The 23,450-nt window shown below is 57.3% G+C and overlaps 2 protein-coding genes and 1 long non-coding RNA gene across 3 annotated transcripts; 1 reads left to right on the forward strand and 2 right to left on the reverse strand.

Moving 5' to 3' along the window:
• Positions 1-2,965: 2,965 nt before the first annotated feature.
• Positions 2,966-6,088, reverse strand: Lgals1 (galectin 1). The gene is made up of 4 exons (XM_026410183.2): positions 5,980-6,088; positions 4,679-4,758; positions 3,314-3,485; positions 2,966-3,163 (listed from the first exon to the last, which is right to left on the reverse strand). The coding sequence occupies exons 1-4, from the start codon at positions 5,986-5,988 to the stop codon at positions 3,017-3,019; spliced, it is 408 nt and encodes a 135-aa protein (XP_026265968.1). The 5' UTR covers positions 5,989-6,088; the 3' UTR covers positions 2,966-3,016.
• A 1,047-nt stretch (positions 6,089-7,135) lies between these two features.
• Positions 7,136-11,591, forward strand: LOC113197712 (uncharacterized). Its single transcript, XR_003302739.2, has 6 exons — positions 7,136-7,177; positions 8,035-8,140; positions 8,790-8,877; positions 9,007-9,107; positions 9,199-9,317; positions 10,310-11,591. It is a non-coding gene; the product is annotated as an uncharacterized LOC113197712 (long non-coding RNA).
• Positions 11,592-15,791: 4,200 nt separating this feature from the next.
• Pdxp (pyridoxal phosphatase) lies at positions 15,792-22,228 on the reverse strand. Its single transcript, XM_026410180.2, has 2 exons — positions 21,605-22,228; positions 15,792-17,108 (listed from the first exon to the last, which is right to left on the reverse strand). The coding sequence occupies exons 1-2, from the start codon at positions 22,188-22,190 to the stop codon at positions 16,792-16,794; spliced, it is 903 nt and encodes a 300-aa protein (XP_026265965.1). The 5' UTR covers positions 22,191-22,228; the 3' UTR covers positions 15,792-16,791.
• Positions 22,229-23,450: the final 1,222 nt, after the last annotated feature.

Below are 23,450 nucleotides of genomic sequence, written 5' to 3' on the forward strand. Positions count from 1 at the left end.
AGAGTGAAGTCGGCCGCCTGGGTTGGCTCCAGACCCTTGCCAGGGAGTCTCAGGTCCCTTTGTCCCAGGAAGGGAGACAAGGACCACCCACACCCTTGTTGGCTGGGTTTCTACTTAAAGTTATTTTTGCATCTATCGATCATGTCCTGTGTGCCAGGAGCAGCGGGACACGGCGTGTTCTCTGAATAGAAATGAGGATAAGACGAGCAGGGAGAATCACGGTGGCAGCTGCCACTTACTCAGCTGGTCACATCAGCTGGTCACATCATCATTTCTTGGGGGGCATGATCCCCATTTTGCTGAGGAGGAAACGGGCTCAGAGAGATGCAGTCTCTTGCTTGAGATCACAGGCAAGAGCAGGAGATGCAGGTGATGTCCAGGGGTCTAAGAACAGGGCTTTTCTTAATTTCTCTGGACCCCATTTCTTAGGCTCTCGGGGTACCCTGAGTCTTAAAGCGGGTGAGGGGAATCACATCTACAGGGCCCCTGTCGGTTCCAGGCACAATACATTTCTCTCCCCCACCCCCAGGTCCCTCTGCCTTCCCCTCAGAGACAGGACCCAGGGTTGCTTTAACCACTGAGCCGCATCCCCAGCCCTTTTTATTTTTTTGATTTTGAGGCAGGGTCTAGCTAAGTTGTTTAGGGCCTCGCCAAGTTGCTGAGGCTGGCCTTAAACAAGAGATCCCCCTGCCTCAGCCTCCCAGCCTTTGGGATTACAGGTGTGGGCCATCATGCCTGGCTCCAGCCCTTTTTATTTTCTGAGACAGGGTCTCCCTAAGTTGCCAAGGCTGGCCTTAAACTTGTGATCCTCCCAGGCACCAGACATTTATATACCTTACCTCAGCTAACCCCCACCACCTCACAGGGAAGATCCTAGTATTAATTTGACAAATGAGGAAACTGAGGTTCAGAGATGTTGAGTAACTGGTCCAAGGACACATAGCAGTGGAGTGAGGTTTAAACACAGGTCTATCCGATTTCATGCTCAGTGGTCTCCTCTTGGCCCCAGGGATCTCCTCTGCACACTGTAGTCCCAGTCCAGAGTGCGTGCTCGGCTAGTGTTGGAGAATCAGTTTGGGAGACTGCGAAGACCTGAGACAGGCCAGGTGCCATGGAGCACGCCTGTCATCCCAGCGGCTCAGGAGGCTGAGGCAGGAGGATCTCTAGTTCAAAGCCAGCCTCACCAACTTACAGGCCTTGAACAACTTATCAAGACCCTGTCTTAAAATAAAATATATATAAAAAAATGGGCTGGGGATGGGGCTCGGTGATTAAGTGCCCCTGGGTTCAATCCCTGTACCAAAAAGAAAAAAATCAACTTGAGGCAGCCTAGGGGACATTTCCCTGGTGTCCAGCAGAGGGCGCCCTTGGGAGCCCCAGGAGAGCGTGGAGATTGGGTGTGGCTCATGGGACCCGCCTCTTCTTTGGCCCTCTCTGGAGGTGGGCCACCAGGTCCCAGGGAACCCACCAAGATGCAGCTCATCCATCCACAGTGACCCCCATTATATGGGTGAGAACACTGAGGCAGCCCAGCGGGTGCCAGATGTCCTGGAGCACAGGAGTGGCTAAGCAGCTGCCACCGCACTCAGGAGACTGTGCCCAGGGTTGGGGGCGCCTGGTGACGTTCTGACTTGAGACTTCCAGAACGTTGACGGAGTTCCCACAGCTGCTTCCCAGGGGGGTAGAAGGGCCCCTGGAAAAATGTGGCCCAGCAACAAACGGAGGGAAAAGGCACAGGTGGGCTTGCGGGGTGACAGGGCCACCGACCCCGGTCCCTCGTGAGCACCGGGTGTTTGAGGTCAGCATTGTCAACCAGGTAACAGCCGGGCTGCTCGTGAGGAGGCATCCTCTTTAAAACCATGGAGGACCAGCTAGAGGCCTCATCAAGCCCAGAGTGACCGCTACTCTCCTGTACCCCAAGGAAGAAGCTGTGGGCAGCAGGAGGCCTCACATTAGCCGGCCTCTACCTCTGGGACCTTTGCAGGGGTCCACTTACCTCCCCAGCTCCTCCGGGCACAGAAATGGGGGCTGGCAATAGGGGCCAGGGGACCGCGGCTTTCAGATTAGCCTCCTGGTTGTCCTTGCTCCAGCAAAGGGGCACCAGAGCTCGGATGCATGGGGCCCGCTCAGCCTCAGCTGGGCCTGGCACAGGACCAGGGCTCCTTTTTGCATTCAGAGCCCATTTCCTCCTTTAAACTGGAGTCATGACATCTCAAAACGCAGTGCAGTGAGGAGGAAGGGAAAACCACCACCCACTGGGCACTTGCCATGAGCCACGCACTGAATTTGTCCTCCTTCATGTGACATCTCATTTAATCTTCACAACAACCCTAGGATAGGCTGTGTGTAATATTCCCTTTCTATACACATAAACTCAGGCACAGAGAGGTCAATTAATATGCACAAGACCACACAGCTGGCAGCCCCTCCTTCAAAACTCCAGGTTGTTTTTTTTTTTTTTCCTCCAAAGTCTTTTCTTTCTCTCTTCTTCCTTTTGAGACAGAGTCTCACCAAGTTGCTGAGGCTAGCCTTGAACTTGTGATCCTAATGACTCATCCTCCCAAGTTGCTGGAATGATAAGCATGCATCTTTTTTATCCCCTTAAATGGAGTCTCCGGTTCAAGCCCCAGCACTGCACAACAATCAAATCAATAAAGACGGTTTGCTAGGTTGGCCCCAAACCCCTGGGCCCAGGTGATCCTCCTAAGAAGCTGGAGCTGCAGGCAGAGGGCTGCTGCACCTGCTGACTCCACGTCTTTGAGCTCCTGAAGGTAAATGAGAGGGGGCTGTTGTTCCTCCACCTTCTCCCATCCCACCCGGCACCAGGTGGGTTCAGTGCCCTCCATGGTGCCCTCAAGGGTGGGCTGAGCTCTGCTCCGTCTGGGGAGCCCGGGGGAGACGGTACACGTGGAGGAGGTGAAGGCAGGGGACCTTTCACCCCCGGACACACACACAGGAGGCTGGCTCAGGGGAACAGAGGCAGCTGCCTTTATTGGCGGCCTTGGGCCGGCTGGTGTCACTCGAAGGCTATGCACTTGATCTTGAAGTCGCCGTCCGCTGCCACATAGTTGATGGCCTCCAGGTTGAGGCGGTTGGGGAACTTGAACTCGTGTCCATCTGGCAGCTTGATGGTCAGGTCCGTCTGGTCAAAGGAGAAGCACACCTGGAGGTGGAGAGGGACTTGAGCCGGGCCGCAGCAGGACCCGGCCATGCTGACCCCGTGACCAGGCAGCGAGGGAGGGACCCAGGGTGGGGCCCAGGTCTAGAGACCCCAAACCCAGCACCCCCCCAGGGCCCTGCCCCCCAGAGCCACCTCCACGACACTCCCAGGCTGGAAGGGGAAGGCGGGCTCGCGGTGCTCGGCCCCCCAGGCCCCGCCGTCCTTGCTGTTGCACACGATGGTATTGGCGTCCCCGAAGGCGTTGAAGCGCGGGTTGAAGTGCAGACACAGGTTGTTGCTGTCTTTGCCCAGGTTCAGCACGAAACTAGGGAAGAACAGGTGGACTTGAGGGTACCTTGGCCAGCTGAGGCCACCTCTGGTCAGTCCCTAAAGCAGACCAGTCTGTCACCCGGTACACCACTACTGCACCTTGCTGGGAGACTCATCCAACCAGACCAGAAACCCATATTCTAGTCTGGCCTTGCTGTGTGACTTGAGCTAGTCTCTGACCCTCTCTGGGTCTCAGTTTGCTCGCTTGCGCAATGGGGGCTGCAGAAGAAAGATCTCTAAGGGTTTTGCTGTGCTGATGGCCCCAGACTCTTGCAGATCTAACCTTTTTTTTTTTTTTTTTTTGTGGTGCTGGGCATTGAACCCAGGGCCTTGTGCATGTGGTATCCCCAGCCCGTGATCTAACCTTTTTGGTCAAGCTCAGGGACCCTCTTCAGATGGTGACCTCTGGGGGGGCAAATGTCCTGTCTTGTACATTTCTGAATCCCTGTTGCCTAGCACTGAGTGGGACACAGCATATACTGCCGAGTGAATGATCAGAGGATTTGGGGGCTGGGGTGTGGCTCCGTGGCAGAGTGTGCACTTAGCACGTGGGAGGCCCTGGGTTTGATTCCCGGCATCACGCAAAAAGAGGAAAAGATGGCTCTTTGCGTGGAGCGATGAGTGTGAAAAGAGTGTCTCTTACAAAGAAATCACTGCCCTCACTGATATACCCAGCCTCTGTCCTCCTCCAGCTCACCCCTGCCCCCGTGTTTATTGATTAAGAAACTGAGGCCCAGAGAGGTTGGTTGACTGGGCCAAGGTCATAAGGCTGCTGAGAGGAAGGGCCCTGGATGAGCGAATGAAGGACTGAAGATACAGAAGGGTGGGCCAGGGACGAGCAGCCCTGGGAAGGAGGGGCTCTAAGGGAGAGTGGGTGGCGCCCCCCTGTCCCCTTCTCCAGGGCCCAGCCTCAGATTCTGCCCAGGGTCGGAAAGGGAGGGGGCCAGCCAAGGAGAAGATGGGGCCGCAGCTGGTTTAATTTAGAGGCTGGGAGGGGGAGGGGGCGAGGATGGTGGGGGCGCCAGACCCGGCGGAGGAAGTGACTCACCCAGAAACGCAGCCAGCAGCTGGCCGCGGACCCGCTGGAGAAGCGGGCTTCCCGCCGGCCACGCCCACCCCGCCGCCCCACCCTGGCCTCCGAGCGCCATCCCCGCCATCGCCATCCCCGCTACCTCCCACACCCCTCACCTCTTGGCGTCGGGAGCCACCTCGCCGCGCACTCTGAGGCACTCTCCGGGTTTGAGGTTCAGGTTGCTGGCGACCAGACCCTGTGGCACACAAGACCCGCCCGCTGGGTTAGGGACAGGTGGCTTCCTGGGGCGGCTGGGCGTGGCAGTGGGGTCTTTCCCACCCTGTGTCCTCTGACCAGGCCACCGGGAAGCCTGGGGGACAGGACAGGTGCTTACAGGGAAAGCCCCTCTCCCCACAGGGACTCTGAGACATGGGGGTGCTCCCCACCACGGGCTCTGGATCTTGCCCTTGGGCTGCCGGACCTGGTTCAGAGCAGCCTGGGAGGCGGGGTTCAACGCCCCTCAATTAGCAGAGGCCACTGGCAGCGCTGCAGCCACTTGCCCAAGGTGACACTGGAGGGGTCTGTCCCTCTGCTGGAGAAATGGCCTGGGGCTACAGCAACCTCCCCCATCCGGGTCAAGCTCCTCTCTGCAGAGAGGTGCAGGGGCCAAAGAGGACACCGAGGACTATGGCCAGGCCCTTCTGCAGGAGGGAGAACCCCCAAAGATTAGGGCTGCCCCTCGGGATGGTTCAGGGTTAAGGAGACTGACCAGGACGCAGGCCACTGCCTGGCACTATGAGCCCTGGCACCAGGGCGGTGGGCAGGAGTTAACTGGAGTGAAGAGGTTCCTTCTGCCAGAAACTTGAAGCCTTCCCTAGGGGCCTAGGGAGACTCCGGCCTCCCCTTCCCTCCCTCACCAGCCCCTTCAAGTGGGATTCCCCACCCCCACCTGGTCAGCCCAGAGGAACCAGCCCACCCCCGGCCAGGGAGACCTCCACCAGCAGCCCCCTGGCTCCTGCAGACTTTTTAGAGCTCTGGAGCAGAGGGTGGCTTGGCCCTGGAGCAGTGACTGGAGACAGCTGCAGCGGGGGAGGGGACATGAGGCTCTGGAGTGCAGGAGGGGGAAAGGACAGTGGCCTGGACCAAAGTGCCCCCCCACTGTGGCCACACCCTTCAAACTCCCACTTCTCCGAGCTGCAGAATTGAGCTGCAGAATCGCAGAATGTGGGACCTTGGCAGAACCAACTCCGCTGCCCCACCCTGGAGCAACCAGAAAATTCTTAAGCCACAGAAGGCCCTGGGGGACCAGGCGCCCACCCCCATTTTACAGATGTGGCCACTGAGGATCAAAGAAAAGAAGGCACTTGCCCAAGGCCATACAGCTGGGACTAGAGCCCCGCTTCGGAATGGCCCTGCACTCCCCTGGTCATCTGCTCCCCGCTATCCCCAGTCCTTGGGGTGGGGGACCCACACTCACACAAGCCATAGTGAAGCCTAGAGGGTGTTCCCGGGGTCTGCTGCTGGGCTGTCAAAGGGCTCCTCCGAGAGATGGGCCCGGCCGCTCCCACCCTTTTAACTGGACCGACCCGCTGAGTCCCGCCCCCGGAAGCTCAGCCAATTGCAAGTCAGGACTGGGATGGGGGCCACCAAGGCGGGGTCAATGGAATTTCTAAATCAATTCTGGAGCAGAGGTGACCAATCAGAGTGGCGATTCCCCTCCCTCCTTCCTAGCCACGCCCCCAGGGTCCCACTCCACCTCCTATCCTTCATCCGCCCCCCATCCCAAAAAAACTTATGCGGCGGCAGAGATTGGGGGGAGCCAACGGAAAATAGTTTGAGGATGAGCTAGACCCAAAAGTTGGCGGGAAGGGGCCTGAGGCCGGCAGCTGAGCACAGGGGGCGCCCAGAGAGGAGGGCTGAGGGGCGCAGGATGCGCCAGGGAACTAGAGCTGGGGTAGGAGAGGCTGCGACCTGGGAGGGCCAGGGCGCGGCTCCCGCTGAGTGCCACTGCGGAGGGCTAGGGCCCGTGGCCACGAGGCCCTGGCCCCACCCGTCCCCGCCCCCCAGCCCCGGAAGCGGTGCCTGCAGCTGCCGCACTCGCTGCTCACTTTGAGCTAAAGAAAGGCTGGGCCCCGCGCCAGGGCTGAGGCTGTCAGCTGAGGCCTGCACCTCGGGTTGCCTGGGCGGAGGGGGCGGCTCTGAGAGTCGCTGCCCCCGGGAGCGCAGGCCTGGGAGGTGGCCCGCGGTGCGCCAGGCCCTGAGGGTTGGGGTCTCCACTCTGTGCAGCCCTGCCCCTCCCATCTCCTGTCTGAAGCCAGCCTCCTCTTCCCCACGTGCACAGCAGATATTCTCTTGAGCACCTACTGTGTGCCTGTCCCTGCTCCGACTTCAGAGGATACAGAGAGGAGCCCCTCCTAGTCCCTGTCCCTCCCGAGGAGCCCATGGTTGGGGTTAGGCGGAATCTGCCCAAGAAGCTAATGAAGAAACCCGGCGGTTCTAAGGCGAGTGGGATGGAGAAAGGGAGGCAGGGGGTCTCAAAGTGCGGCAAAGAAAGACTGGCCTTCCCGCAGGACACTGGCCTGAGGACAGGGAGCGTCTGAGCATGTAGGAGAAGGTGGGGGGCGAGACTGGAAGAAAGCCAACTGTACCCCGTCATGAAGGGGCTCGTGGGCCAGGTAAAGGGCTTGGCAAGTTTCATCCTAGGGTACTGGGGAGCCACCAAAAGTTGTAGGGAGGGTGAGTATTGAGACTAGACATGGGATATGGGGAAGGTTTCCGCAGCAGAGTTGAGGAGGCCTGCGGGCAGTCACCTCACATTTGGGACCCAGTGAAGGGAGGGGCACCAGGGGCTTGCCAGGGAGTTGTCAAGGGGTCCTGCTCTGTGTGGCCACCCCCCTTCTAAACTGTCAGCACTGAAGAGGGAGGGAGATGCGAGGAGGAGTGAGTCACATCTGGAGGCCAGGCCAGCACCACCCACCCCTCCCGGCCTCCCCAGCCGAGCCCCCACACCCCCACACCCCACTTTTGCACCAGAGGACAGGGGTGTGTGTAGGGCCGCCCTCTGTGTGGGGACCCAGAGAAGGGGGCTGCACCCAGAGCCCCTTCCCTCTCCCCAGGCCAGTGTCGCCTGCTAACCCAACCACAGAAGCTTCACTTTTTCCTGTGTGCCTCCCCCAAACCTCAGTCCTAGGGAGGGGCCGCTGGACCAGCCCAGCTCCACTCCTCTCCCAGAGATGCGCCCTGCCACGTCAGAACGGGGCCTCAGGAGGTGCCCCAGCCCCAGGACCAGAGGAGCTCTGGGCAGGGCACCTGGCCCAGCCAGGAGTTGGGGTCTCAGGTCCTGGGAGCTGCTCGCCCAGTCTCACCTGACCTGGAGAGTGGCCAGCACCAGGGAGTGCTGGCTCCTGGGCAGGGACGGGTCACTTCCGTCAGGGTCCAGCAGCATGGTCGAGGGTGCAGGTCCCCAGGAAGGCCCCACTGGGGTCTGGGGACTTGGGTTCTGCTTCTAACCCTGTTGTGCTCCCCACCCCAGGAAATCCCCGCTGCCCGGGCTCCTGGCTTGCCTCAGTCTCCCCATCTGCAAACTGGGCCTGTGGAATGCTGCTCTCCTGCGGAGGGTCACACAGGGCCTGACTCAGGTCAGTGACTCAGGCATCTCAGGTTTCAACTTGCCTGTGGCCCTTAGGGCCCTTTCTCCCAGACTGAGTTTATCTTCCTGGGGGATCTGCCAGGACTTTCCCTCTGGTTCCTAACACGTGTAACTGGGCTTTCAGGGAGACAAAAGATATCCGTGCCTGGCACAGAAGCCCAAGCCTGTAATCCCAGCGTCTTGGGAGGCTGAGGCAGGAGGATGGAGAGTTCAAAGCCAGCCTCCTGGGCAAAAGCAAGACACTAAGCAACTCAGTGAGACTCTGAATCTAAACAAAATACAAAATAGGGCTGGGGGTGTGGTTCAGTGGTCCACTGCCCCTGAGCTCAATCCCAGGTACTCCCCCTGCCCTCCCCCAAAAGAGAGACCTTTACTAGAGACCCAGATCTCCGAGCATGCCCAGCCCTTTGGTTAGATGAACAAAGTCTCCAGTGTGTGCGAGTGTTCCAGATCAACTAGAACAAAAGCAGAGTCCATTTAAATGTCACCAGATTCAAAGACCTACACAGCGAGCCCACAGCTGATTTCAGGCTGGACTGCTCAACCAGGAAGCAACATTCTGAACCCAAATATCAAAGGGTTGATGTGGGGTTTAATGTTCCCAGAAGCTTGCTGGAAAGTCGTACTTTTCTTCCCAGGAAAACCCTACGTATAGTCAGATAGATAGCTCTGCCCTAGGACATCGCTCTCTTCCCTGAATGAGGGGTCTCTGCACCCTGCTTTGGGGTATGTATACCTTTGCTGTGTTTTATTTTTACTTAAATTAAAAAAAAAATTTTTTTTGGTACTGGGGATTGAACCCACGGGCACTTAACCTTGGAGCCACATCCCCTGCCCCATTTTCATTTTGTTTAGAGACAGTGTCTCACCGAGTTGCCGAGCACCTTGCCGTTGCTGAGACTGACTTTGAACTCGCCATCCTCCTGCCTCAGCCTCCCAAACTGGTAGGATTACAGGTGTATGCCGCCACACCGGGTCTGCTTTGCTGTTTTTAAACAAATCTTTGCTTGTGACTCGCTCTTGGTGTGTCTCCACGTGTCTTTTCAGTGGTGTAAGCCGAGAACCTGCCTGGGGGAGTTGAGGACCCACTGCTCCCCTGGGAAGGGTCTTCACAGATCCGGGGACATTCCTTTGGCAATCCAGATGGCACTGAGGAACCACCCGTGGTGAGTTGAACTGAATGCTTTCTCTCTTTCCTTTTTGTACCAGGGATTGAACCCAGGGGCAAGTAACCACGGAGCCACATCCCCAGCCCTTTTTATTTTTTATGTAGGACAAGGCCTCAGCTAAGTTGCTGAGGCTGGCCTTGAACTCATGAACCTCCTGCCTCAGCCTCCCTTGCTGCTGGGATTGCCCGGCTACATTCTTTCTCCTATTTCATGCTGCAGAGTTTCTGCTTCTAACCTGCTGCTTTTTGTTTCTCACAGTGCAAGCCGAGCTCCTGCTTCACCCTACTCTGCCTGCGGCCTCTGGGAGTGAACTCTCCTAAAGGATACGCCCAGCCTCTTTTCATTTTTAGCATTTTCATCCCTCCAGGTCTCCCACTGCCCTTGCGTTCCTCTTAGCCCAGCCCCGGGATGTAAAGTTGTGAAACTCTGAAACGCCTCAGCGGCACAGCCCCAAAGGAAAATGCCCAGTTGCAGGGTTTGATTATTTCTGAAGGACACACCCCGCTGTTGGCTTTGTTCAAGGACCCAGTGGCTGCCCCTCCCTGGCACCAGACGGTTCCCCTTAGGCTCATCTTGTTGTGTGCCTCATGCCCACCTCCGCCCCAAGGAATTCTTTGTGAGGATTTTGTGTCATTTCTATTCTATTTTAAGGAAATTTGTTTCAGGGCTCGCTTGGGTGAGATTAGACTTTGAACTTAAAGACGCAAGGTGTGTGTGTGGGGGGACCGGCTCTGGTTTTCCTAATTTGGGGAACCAGAACTCAGAAGCTTTGGAGTGTCTGGTAGTCAGAGGGGTCGCGTTTCCCCTGAGTACTCGGGGTATCTCCAGGGGCGCGGGGAGCAAGTGTTGCCCCAGGAGGAAGGCTCTGTCCTCGGCTACGTGGTGGCAGCAGCAGCCAGGTGAGGCTGGCCGCACTGGGGTGCCGGAGCTCCGGGGGGGTCTGAGTATCCCATAGTCTTTCTTTCTTTCCTTTTGATCTCCACCTGCAGGTTCGGAATTCTTTCAGCTGTTAAAATATGGGAAATTCAACGTCTGTCCCTGTAAACTCCCTTGGGATTCTATATTCAATAGTTGAAATCTCTACATTCAAAGCACAGATCTTACAAGGCCTGGCGTAGGGTCCCACGTTAGTAGGAGGCACGAGAAAGATCTGTGAGTAAACCAGTGAGTGGTGATCAAGGCCCGGGAGCGACTCGGGGAGACAATGGGAATCCTGTCTGGGTCTTAGTTAGACTGAAACCTTAAGAAGTGAACGAACACGGACCCAAGTTCTCAGGAGGGACGGAGTCTCCTGGGCACCCGCTGCAGATGTGAGGAGAGAATTTCAAAAGCCAACTCTGGGTCCTCAGTCCCCTGTCACCCAATTTTTAAATTTGACCTTTGGGGCATTCAACAAAAAACATAAGGGCCCCATGAAACCTTGGAGACAGGACAGCAGGCGGGAGAACCAGCCCAGGGTGGCCCTGGCCACAGGCCCGGCCCCTCAGAGATATCCAAGGGCTCCACGCAAAAGAGGGGAAAAGGTTGGAGAGCTAGAGGACGTCACCATGGCAGACTGTCCCCAGCAGGGCCCATGGACACAGGGGCCGTGCCCCCTTCATAGAGAGGGGGACCCTGGGGCAGAGATCGCCTCATCTCCAGAGAGGGACAGGAGGCCACCCGCCCCATCAAGGTGCCCTGGAAGACGGATGCCTGAGGCCGTCACCACAGAAGAGGCTGCGTGGCTCCTGATGGGGCAGCCTGCTGGACGCTGGAGCCCAGCCCCTGCCTTCCTCGACCCCCAGGACCTTTCTAATCAAACTCGTGTGGCCACTGCACCCTGAGGCCAGCTGACTCAGAACCTTTCACTGGCAGATTTAAAAACTTGATTTCAGTCCAGTTCTTCAGGTCCGAAGAAAACCTCCTCACTGGACCCACTCCTTCCTGAACCCAGGGGCCCCTGGGGATCTTTTAAGCAGCCCACAGGCGGTGCCTCACGGGACACCCTTCATGGACTCACTCACCCGCAGCCCTCCTGACACCCCACAGGATTGTTCCTTAAGTATAGCCAGCCCCTTGCCAGGTGCCGTGGGCACGCCCGCGATGCCAGCGGCTCGGGAGGCGGAGGCAAGAGGATCGCGAGTTCCAAGCCAGCCTCAGCAACTTAGTGAGGCCCTAAACAACTTAGGGAGACCTTGTCTCTAAAATATGTATATATGTATATAAATACAAAAATGTCAATATAAAAACAAAAAATATATACGTATATACATTCTATTTTTAATTTTTTTAGTTGTAGATGGACACGATACCTTTGTTTTCAATGGGCTGGGGATATGGCTCGGTGGTTCAGCGCCCCTGGGTTCAATCCCTCGTACCTCCCCCCCAAAAAAAGCAGACTAACAAACCCCCCCAAAATCTCCAGCCCATGTCATACCAGATCAGCTGGAACAAAGGCAGAGTCAACTTAAATGTCACCAGACTCAGAGACCTACACCCGCGGCCCACCACTGACTTCAGGCTGGACTGCCCCCCAGGAAGAAACAATGTGAACCCCAAACACTGACACGGGATTTGATTTCCTCAGAAGCTTGCTGCAAACTTATACTTTTCTTCCCAGGAAAATCCTATGTGTGGTCAGAGAGCTGCACCTGGACTGTCATTGTCACTGTCACGGGGAGGTGAGGGGTGTCTGCACCCTGCCTTCTGGATGGGTCTGCCTTTGCTTTGCTGTCCTTCAATCAATCTCTGCTTGTGCCTCAACATGTCAGTCAAGAACCTGCCTGGAGCCCCGCACGGCGGCAAACGCCTGTGATCTCAGCAACTGGGGAGGCTGGGGCAGGAGGATCCTAAGTTAGAGGCCAGACTTTGTCTCAAAAATATAAAGGGCCAGGATGGATGGAGCTCAGTGGCAAAACACCCCCGAGTTCGACTGCTAGTACCACAAAACAGGGGACCTCCTCAGACCCATTTGGTGCCAAACAATCTCCTCTTGCTTAAGCTGGGGTGGGAAGTTGTTCAAGATTCCGGAGTCCTCTAGAACAGTGACTCCCTCCTTTCACCGTGTCACCCCCTACTTGGTGGCTGCCACCGGGTGGAACTTCAATAGGAGTAGGAAGGCAGGTTTGAATGGGGGGCCGCCCGGCTGCAGGTGTGTGACTTCTTTGAATCCGTCCCAGGCCTGGAAAGCAGGCATGACCGCATTCCCAGTATTCCTGGCTGCCTGTGAGGTGTAAGGAAGCACCCTCCCTCCTGTGGCCCCCAAGGCCAGGCCTCGCCCCGGGACTGTCTGCTCCCCTGGGTGCAGGAGCGCCTGGCAGTGCTCTGGAAGCCCCGTCCCTGCAGCCTGGCCTTTGGCTGCTGCTGGGAAGTGGACCCCAGATGGAATCTGGGCCAGCGCAGCCCTTCCAGGCCTCCCTCCCACCTTGCCCAGATGGCGGCTGTGCTTCCTCCAGCTGGCACTGGCTGGAGGGCTGGAAGCCACAGAGGCGCCATCCCCTGCCCCGCCAGCTCAGAGTCCTAGATATCAAGTAGGAGGGACCCGGGAGATGGGCCTGGCCTGCCCCCTGCTTTTCCTCCAGTACTAGGGTTGAACCAGGGCACTATATTTTATTTTTTGGTACCAGGAATTGAACCCAGGGCCCTTAATCATGGAGCCACATTTCCAGCCTTTTTTATTTTCAGAGACAGGGTTTTGCTAAGCTGCTTAGGGCCTCACTAAGTTCCTGAGGCTGGCTTTGAACCCGCGATCCTCCTGCCTGAGCCTCCCGAGCTGCTGGGATTCCAGGTGTGCGCCACTGTGCCCAGCTATATTTCATTTCTCGAGATAGGAAGGTTCTCACTCAGTTGCTGAGGTTGGCCTTGAACTCTGGTCCTCTTGCCTTAGCTTTCCCATCATGCCAGGTGTCTGTTCCCCTGTTTCGTGACACAGCTTCATGGTGCAGAAACCATCTAGAGAGGGTGGTCCCTTGACCGAGCCCACCCAGGGAACTGAGGCAAGGAGAGAAGGCTGTGGTCCTGGGCACCTGCCCGTTTAACCACTCCTCACTCTCTTCTGGGGTCTGTCCCCCTTGTGATCACAGACCCCCCACTTCCTTTGGGGAACTGTCCCTCCTCTGAGTGGAGCCCAGACCTTTGTCTTAATTGGCCTGAGCCTGCAGGGCTCAGGTCTGAGCCTCTTTAGTTTAGCATTTTATTTTGAAGTCAAGGACTCACAGGAAGCTAAGCTCAGAAAATATTTGAGACCCAAAGCGGAGGGGGGTGGGGGGGGAGGAATGTATTGGCTCCAAAACATAAAACTTCAAAGCTGAAATTCACTCATTTACTGTGCTCAAACTTAATGAAATATTAGCTTGGTTGGTCATAAAAATGTCATTCCATTGGGAAACAACTTTGCAGGTTGGGTTTTTCTCACTTTGAAAGTGTTTCCAAGTATTTCTAGAGGTCAGTCAGTCCTCAACATGATCCTGACAGAGAGATAATGTCTAAAACAAAAGTATAAAAGTATACTTAAAGTTATATGGTAGAGAGATACAGATATTACGTCTTGATAAAAAAGTGTTTAAAAAGTCTCTAGTGTGGTACATGGCGATCTTTGATCTCTGGTGCGTTGACGCTTGTGTACCAGGAAGTTTGTATCTGCAGGTTACAGAAAACTCAACGAAATTACTTTACAGTCAAGGGAAGGTGTTCTCTGAAGTCGAGGGCTGTGGAGGGTTTGGGCAGGATTATTTAGTGGTTCAGGGAAATCATCTTGAGCAATCACGGACTGCAGCTACGTAGCCAGTCCTTGCCCTACGAGGACCAGCTGAAGGACTTGGGGAGCGAACCCCGATAACGCCTGTTCACATCCGTAACAGGTTTTCAAATGGTTCGAAATGTAAATATGTAAGCCAGGCACAGTGGCACACGCCTGTGATCCCAGGGACTCGGGAGGCTGAGGCAGGAGGACCTTGAGTTCAAAGCCAGCCTCGGCAACTGCTGGGAACTTGTGGGAAGGCTTACCTCACTGTTAAAGGCCACAGTGAGCAACTCGGTGAGATCCTGTCTCTGAATAAAATACAAAATAGGGCTGGGGATGTGGCTCAGTGGTCGAGTGCCCCCGAGTTCAATCCCCAGGACCAAAAAAAAAAAAAAAAAGTAATGTGTAGAGAGCTGTTGGCAAACTGGGCAAATATGAACAACTGGCGACACTTGGTGAAGGACTTGGGGGTGTTGGAGCCACTCTTGCACTCTTCTGTTGGTTTGCAACTTCTAGACTAAAGCGGGTGGCGCAGGCACAGAGGCCCAAGCCTGCATGGCCCCAGCTCTAGGAGGGCTGGGGCAGGAGGACGCCTCAGGTGCAGGAGTTGGAGCCAATAAGTAAACAATAAAGTTTTGGGGAAACACTTGTAAGTTCTTCTGGCCTCTCTGCCCTGCCACCTGCAGCGGAATCACGAGGCAGCCCCATGTCACAGGGGCTACAGCAGCCCCCAGCACCACATCTGAAGCGGAGAAGAGCGAGCCCCTCACTGTGGCCTTTAACAATGAGGTGAGCCTTCCCACAGTTCCCAGCAGACCCTCTATGTCTCCTTGGTCACTGTCCACGGCACACCGAGGACCATGGAGACCAGGAGGAATCAAGTAACCGAGACCGTTTCAACTCAAGCTTTAAACTCATCCACTTCCCTGCTCGGAGGAGGGTGCCTCCAACTACACCCAGGGAAGGCAGGGTTCCGTTGGCAAAGGAGGTAGGGAATGGCTGTCAGGTGCCGGTTGGGACCCTGGCTGGGGGAGAGGCCCATGATCCAGGTGGCAGACAGCTGTGTCCAATCCCCAGGGTATGGGTTACCACGTGGGCAGGTGACATAAGCCCTGCATGCTGCAGCCAGGCTCTGCCCAGGCCTCCTTCTCCCCCAAAGAATCCTGGCGGGAGAGGGTCCCCGCGCAGGAACCCCAGCCCTGGCTCTGCAGACACTGAAGCCGAGCAGGAAGGAGCTCGAGAAAGCACAAGTGGTAAGTCAAGACAGGCCTGGAGCAATCCCGTCCCTGCCCCTTGGTGGCCCTGGGGTGCGGCAGGGGGACACACTCCTGAGCATCTCACCTGGGCTGCTGGGGGTGGGAACCTCATCCTGCACCTTCCTGTCCTCTCCAGAGGGGCTGCAGCGCCTGCAGTCAAGGCAAGTCCAAGTCACAGCCCAGCGGTGCGCCCAAAGGCACCGGCCTCACCCCCACCCTCAGCTTCCTGAGCTGTGAAACGGGACGAGTGGGGGACGGTGGTAGAGACCCGAGGGTTTCCAAAGGGCTGAAAGAAACTGGTGCAGACCCAGCAGGCCCCGCTCCCTGGCAGAGCACCTGCCTGGGCAAGGCCCGGGTTCTACGCCTGGCACCACCAGAAAGAAAAATGACTCACTAACGTGGGGGTGGAAAGTGAGGGCACTACTGCAGCAGAGAACACTCCGGAACCCGCAGATCGTCCCGTGGGCAAGGTCACGGGTGGGCGAGCACCGGGAAGGCAGGCCCCGCTCCTGGGCCAGACACGCGTGCGCACTCCCACTCAGACTTTATTAAGCAGGGAGGACTGGTTACAACCAGGGAGGGGGCAGGGAAGGCCCAGCCCCCCCACCGTCACTGTCACACAGTATAAATAAATAAATAAATAACAGGAGGGGGGGAAAGGTGGCACAGCAAACACTGACCACAAAGGGGGCAAGAAGCCCGCCCGAGCCGTGGCCACCTCAACACTGGACAGGTACCGGGATCAGGCAGGGGTGGGGCTCTTGGTCACAGTCTTTGGGGAGGGGTATCTTCAAACTTGGCCCTTAACGTACCGACTCGGAACCCCTGGCTGGTCCATTTGGACCCAGATTGTCAAGAGGCCACTGTGTCTAGGACTTTTAGATCATTCTATTTGGGATCTAAGAGACCAGTGGGTCGTTATTACTGATGGGTCCACCCAGGACCTAGGACGTTCTCCGATCATTGTCACCTAGCCCTCTGACTGGCACCCCTGGGCTCTAGGACACGCAAGGGTCACTGTTCCTTCAGCTCCTATGTGGTCCACTCAGGACCCAACACTAGTGAACCACTGTCACTTGGCTTCAGAACGGAGCCCTCGGGGCGAGGTTGTGGTTCTGAGACCTCCGACTGGTCAGGAACCAAGGGGACAAACCCCAGGGACAGGCAGGGCTCTGGAGGCCCCAGGGAGGGCGAAGGGGCAGGGAATCCTCGGTTGGCACCAGCGCCCATGTTTCGAGGAGGGGGAGGCTGGGTCGAGGTAAGGTCGCCTGGCTGGGTCAGGCCAGGGGAGCCTTCAGGCTGCTGGGCGGCTCCTGGATCAGCAGAGAGCCTGGCCATCGCTGGGAGAGGGCAGCGGCCGGCAGACCCTCCCTGGGGCCCAGCCCCCCAGTGCAGAGGCCAGAGGAGGGGGCTGTGGGCCACGGAGACTCCTGCCCCGGGCCTCCACCTACAGGCTCAGAAAGGGGAGGACGGGGCTGGGCTGCGGCGGGTGGGCTCAGTCCTCCAGGCCCTCGGTCAAGTCCGCGATGCTCTCCACGTAGTAATGGGGCACCAGGTCGTGCTGGCCGGCCGCCAGGTAGGCCTGGGCCTCCTCCAGGCGGGAGACGCCGGTGAGCGTGAGCACGGTGGTCATGCCACAGCGGTGGCCGAAGAGGATGTCGGTCTCCAGGCGGTCGCCCACCATGAGTGTGCGGGCAGGGTCCACGCTGAAGTGCTCGGTGATGCACTCGAACATGTAGGGGCTGGGCTTGCCCACCACCAGGGCCTCGCGCCCCGAGGCCATCTCCACGGCGGCTGCCAGGCTCCCGGTGCCTGTGGACAGAAGGGGCAGTGGTCAGCGGGGCTGGAGGGGCCAGGGACGGCATCAGGCCCTGGAGCCAGAATCTGGGAGGCAGAGTGGCCCAGGAAAGGCCGGGCACGGCTGTCGGAGGCTCCCAGGTGTGTGTGGACAGCACGGACCCCACAGCCAGAGGCCTGGGCTCCGACTCCCCCACCGTCCCTCCTGGGAGGGCTGGTGAACCTCCCAGTGCCTCTGAATCCCTAGCTCTAAAGAGGACATGGGTGACACCCATCTCCCATGGGTACTGTAAAGGCTCAAGGGGCCACTGCAGGTAAACGGGGCTGATTCGGTCAGTCCTCCTGAAGTTCAGTTACACTCTGGCAGCTGTGTGCCTTCAGGCAAGCCACTTCACCTCTCTGGAGTTTCCAGGGACTTGCTGCAAAATAGGAATCCAAGTAATACCTTCCTCCAAAGGGATGCTGTGGGCACCACGGGGGCCAGGGCTTTGTAAAAAGAAAAGCACATCACCAACGGCACTTGTGGCTGGAAACTGGCCCAGGCAGTGTGGAATGCAGCAGGGCAGAATGTCCCCACTCCTGTCCTCAAGGCAAGGGCAGTGATCACCAGAGAGCGCCAACTAGATACAAAACGCTACCTGCCCGCAAAGTGGGGTACAGTGACCACCGCAGGCCAAATATGGAACCAGCCCAAGAGTCCAACAATAGGTGGCCTGTCAGGAAAGGCCAGTCCTGCCCCCGCCCAGGACCAGCCGGCTGCACAACGGGAGTCCTGTGCCTGTCCCACAGGCTCACCCCTTCACACTGGCGTCCTGAGAGGTGACCACGGGAGGACCCACTGACTAGGCACGTCCTGGACTGTCAGAGGCTGAGCTGGTGCTCATGGGTCCTGCATCACAGATGGGGAAAGCCGAGGCTCAGTGACACCAAGGAACTTACCCAGGGGCAGCAAAGCACCTTGCACTTGGGTGGGCCTCACCCAGTCTTTGGCTGGGCTGGCTTGGGAGGGTGGATGGTTTCATTTTATGGGGAATTTTGTGAGCTAGTTGTTAAAAGAAGACACAACTAAAAAGGTCAACTACCGCTGGCCGCAGTGGCACACACCTGTAACCCCAGCAGCTTGGGAAGCCGAGGCAGGAGGATTACCAAGTTTGAGGCCAGTCTGGGCAATTTAGTGAGAAAATATCTCAAAAATAAGAAGGGCTGGGGATGTAGCAGCTCAGTGGTACAGCTCCTGGCTTGGGGAAAAGAGAGAGAGAAAAAAATAGACTCTCAAAACCCATCATTAACTAATTATTATATCACTTTTTTTGGCAGGGCTGAGGATTGAACCTGGGGGCGCTCCACCACTGACCTACCACTCCAGCCTTCCTGATTTTTAAAATTTTGAGACAGGGTAAACAAGGCTTGCTAAATTGTTCAGGTGGCCTCCAACTTGTGTTCCTCCTGCCTCGGCCTCCCAGTAGGATTACACGCGTGTACCACTGCACACAGTTCACCGTTCCACACGTTTACCAACCTGCGCGCTGAGGTCATTTACACTCGTGAGGATAGAGATGCCACTGGATCTCCCCAGCTCTGAGGTCAGGGGCCTCCCATGCCCCGCGGTAGATCTGAGCCAGCCATGTGGGAGCGCTCACCCCCAAGCCAGTGAGCGGCGTCCACTGAGCTCGGCCAGCTGTGAACCACTTCTCAGCACCCAACCGCCCGGCCAAACACCCTGGGCCCCCTCTCCCTTCTCCACTCCACTTCGCTGAGCCAAAGGCACAGAAAGGAAGAATGGGTGGGGACAGCAAGAATCCCTAGCCCTGCAGCCTTCAGATAAGGAACTTCGCCAGTACCACAGCATCAGGGCAGAGGCGGAGGGAGGGCAGGACCCAGAGCAGCACCTGGCAAGCCTCTCCCTGGCACTGCCCCGGAGCAGCCTGTTTTCTGGTTGGTTTGTTTTGTGCCGCGACTGAACTCACACACTGACTGAACTCACGCTGCTCTACCACAAGCTACGCCCAGCTGCTTCTTTCCTTAAGAATGGGATGGGAGGGCTGGGGATGTGGCTCAAGCGGTAGCGCGCTCGCCTGGTATGCGTGCGACCCGGGTTCGATCCGATCCTCAGCACCACATACCAACAAAGATGTTGTGTCTGCCGAGAACTAAAAAATAAATATTAAAAAAATTCTTTCTCTCTCTCTCTCTCTCCTCTCTCACTCTCTCTTTAAAAAAAAAAAAAAAAAAGAATGGGATGGGAAGGACTCCCCGGAGTCACTCCAAAGTGGTGTTCTTGGCTCAAGAAAGGCCTCAGGCACCAGCACCTTCCTCTCCCAAGATGGAGTGCTCACCCTTGGGCCCCACGTCCCACTTTATTCATTCTGCCCATGTTTACTGAGGCCCAACCCGATGCCAGACACAGGACAGAGCAGCCCACACAACAAAAGTCCTTCTGCACGGGTAGGGAAGTCTGTGGATCCAGCTGCCTGGGCGGCCACAGTGTCCACCAATCACCTTCCGCAACCCAGCTGCTGTCTGGACGCTGATAACTGTATTTGCAGTTCAAGAGGCTGCCGTGTGGCGACAAGGTCCATGCACAATCTAGGAGGCCCATGGGGTGGGGGAGGGGACGTCGGGGTGGGGGATCAGTGTTATTTTAGATTTGATGCACACCAGGGGCCTCTGTTAACACCTTTACCATTTTGAAACAGTGTTTCAAATCGGCACTCTTCAGTCCTGCAGGACATGACCACCGGAATGCATGTGTTGAGCCTCTGCCTCCCCCTCGAGGCAACAGGAGTGACCAGCAGGGCGGGTGGTCCCAGCCTCATGGGTACCCAGACCCTGGGGCTGGTTAAGCAGCAGCCTGGAGGGAGGCCTGGCAGGGCACCTCTCCCCAGCACCCCACACCACCCTTCCTCGGCCCTGGGGAACCTCTCCCCCCAGAGCCTTAACCTGAGCCTCGGGGACTCCAGGGAAAACACTTCCCAGCGTGGCCCGCAGGCGGGGAGCTCAGCAGCTGTGACCACCTTCTGCGGCCCTCCCTGCAGATTTATGGGGAAACTGAGGCTGGTGGGGTCAAGTGGCACATAAGTCCAAGGCAGAGCCAGAAGAGCCAGGGACTCGAGAATCCCTTCCTGCCACCCCATCATAGCACTGTGTCTCCTTGCTCCCTGTCACCCTGCCCTTAACTTGCCTCCTCCAGGAAGTCTTCCCAGGTGCTGTCAGCAGGAGGCCCTCCCTCCAGCCCATCACTATCCAGGGCCTACCTCCCCTCATTCAATACTACTCCGCCCCCCAGGATATGGTACCAAGGACTGTCTGGGGCAGGGACCCACAGAGAGGGAATGACAGAGATCTGTCCCTGTCCCCAGCCTGACCGTCGTACACACTCATCACTGCCCACTGGCTTCTGCCACATCCTGCTCTAGTCCACCTTGAACACTCTGTGACCAAGGAGCTTCTGCCTGCGCCTGCCCTCCCCACAGGGAGGAGCACCCAAGAAGACAGCAGGGAAGAGCGCTCTGGACGGGGTGTATCGCCAGAGCCAAGTCCGGGTTCCCTGGCTCTGTCACCAACTTACGGTGTCCTCTTGGGCAGCTCACTTTTTCCGAGGGAGGTCTTGGGCCTGTTCTGGCTCTGCCTGGACTTCTCTTTGCCTCGGTTTAATTAAGAAGTGGGACAAGCTGGGTGTGGTGGCGCACACCTGTCATCCCAGCAGCTCGGCAGGCTGAGGCAGGAGGGTGGTAAGTTCAAAGCCAGCCTCAGCAGCTTAGCAAGGCCCTAAGCAACTCAGCAAGATGACCCTGTCTCTAAATAAAATACAAAAAAGGGCTGGGGATGTGGCTCGGTGGTCGAGTGCCCCTGGGTTCAATCCCTGGTACCAAAAAATGCTCCCATCTCTGGAATAATTTGGAAATCAAATGAAAACAGACGTCAAAGTGCTTCATGAAGCTCCTCACACGTGGGAGGACTCGGCTACAACATGCACCATCTGACCAACTACTAGGTGCCAGTCACTCCCTCGCATCACTGTTCCCTCAGGTGGCCGGCATTTCCATTCTGCACCCAGGCAGCCGCCTGGAGGTTATGTAACCCAAAAAGATTACACAGCGTACAAATGGAACTGGAAGTCAGGTCACACTCCACCTGCCTGCTGTCCACACACCTGCCTTAGCCTGCCTCACCCTCCCATGGGGGTAAGGGGGGAGACGATCCTTCCAGGCTTCTCCAAACCCAAACCCATGGTGGATAAGGCAAGAAATGACAGGAGCCCAGGAGGCTAGTTCCGGAAGTCCAGGACACCTGGATTCCACCTGCTTATCTCACTCACTCCCTGGGCTTATCATCAAACAGGGACCCCATCACTGCCCCTCTCAGGTAGGAATTACCAGGTGCAGACACAAAGCATTCTGGGCTCTTGCTGCGTGGGGGCTTCCTTCGCATCTCTCCTGTTGGCCACCTGTACCCGCCCCAGGGATGAGTGGTCACCCCTCCACCTGTTTCCCTGCCAGCTCTGCGCTCACCCGGGGTCCGGCTGCCGTCGCTAAGCGGATGCCAAGGGTCGCGGTCGGTGGCCACAAGGAGGCACTCAGGGTCGCGCAGGTGCGCACACGCTTCGCTCAGCTTGGCGAAGGAGAAGTGCTCATCGTAGCCCACGAGCACGGCGCGCACGCGCGTGGCTGCGCCGCCCTCCACGCCCGGGTCGTCGCCGGGGTCCCCTGCCAGGCGCAGCCCCGCGGCGCGCAGCTCGGCACGTAGCCCTTCGCCTCCGAGCACGAACACGACGCCCTGCGCGTCCCGCGGCCCGAGCAGACGCTGGCGCAACAGACGCGCTGCGCACAGCGCGGAGCTGAAGAGCTGCTCAGCGCGTAGCCCCCCGAATCCCAGGCGCGCGAAGCGGAGGGCCAGCTCGGGCCGCGCGCGCCGGCTGTTGTTGCTCACGAACAGCGCCGCCTTGCCGGCCCGCGACAGCCGCTCCACCAGCTCCGGAGCGCCCGGCACGGCGCGCTCGCCATTCCACAGCACCCCGTCGCAGTCGAACAGGACCCCCTGCGTCCGGCCCAGCACGTCGCGCAGGGCCGCGCCACGCAGCCGCTCGCAGCGCGCCATGCAGCCGCCTGGCTGCCTGCACGCCCCTGCCGCTCTCCCTCCGCGGGCACGGCGCGCTCGCCCGACGTGCAGGCCAATCAGTGCGCTGGAAGGGCAGGGGGCGGGGTCTTGGCTTGGCCTGCGGCCAATGGGAGCAAGAGAGTTCGAGAGGAGCGCGGACGCTAGCGTACAGAACTTGGAGAAAGGGGCGGCACTGCTGCCGCCACCGAGAGGAGGGCACCAATGAAGAACCGGCTTGGCCCTTGGCCCCGCCCCCTCGCTCTGCTGGGCCAGTGGAGGCTGTTTCAACTCCCACTTGCTCCTTAAAGGGGTGGGAGGCTGGGAGACGGACGCTCATTCTAACAAATAAGGAGCTATGAAGAGAAGACGCGGAGCAAGTAAGCCTCACCGTCGCCAACCAATCACAAGCTTAGGAGAAGTGGTTGCTAGGAGGAAAACAGATGCTAGGAGAGATGTTTTGGGCTCAGATCTCACTGACCTTTGGACCGTGGTCCAATTCTAAGCAAATCCTGAGAAAAATGTTGGGACAAGAGGCATACGGTATCTTAGACGCGGGGGCCCTTGGTTTAGGCCAGTGGTTCTCCATGCTGGCCATGCTGTAGAGTCCCCTGGGAAACTTATTATTTTTTTAGGTGTAATTTACATCTGATAAGATGCTTAAGGCCTGAAATGTCAATTTGATGCTTTTTTTTTTTTTTTGGTGGGCGGTGGGGGGAGGAGTTAGGAGTGAACCCCAAGGGCTCTTGCATGCTATGCAAGTACTCTGCCACTGAAGTATACCCCTGGCTCCTTTTTAAAATTTTTATATTATTTTATCTTATTTTGGGAGAGTTCCAGGGATTGAACTCAGAGGCACTCAACCACTGAACCACATCCCCAGCCCTATTTTGTATTTTATTTAGAGACAGAATCTCACTGAGTTGTTTATGCCTCGCTTTTGTTGAGGCTGGCTTTAAGTTTACGGTCCTCCTGCCTCAGCCTCCTAAGCTGCTGGGATTACAGGCATGCACTGAAGTGGCACCCCCTTGCTCCACAGAAAAGCCCTCTTCACCATGGCTGATTTTAGGACTGTCAGAAAAGGAATCCCGCAAAAGAGTCCAATGTAGATAAACTTCCTATTTTCTTGTCGCCCTGTTGACTTGGCCACTGGCCAGGAAGATACCAGCACTCCAGGTGCTGGACACCTCCTTACTAGTTTTCACAAACATGTATCCAATATAGTAGTTTGTAGAAATGTGCAAACCAAGCCTCTGGCCTTGA

This window comes from Urocitellus parryii, chromosome 5, assembly GCF_045843805.1.
Source record: "Urocitellus parryii isolate mUroPar1 chromosome 5, mUroPar1.hap1, whole genome shotgun sequence".
NCBI lineage: Eukaryota > Metazoa > Chordata > Mammalia > Rodentia > Sciuridae > Urocitellus > Urocitellus parryii.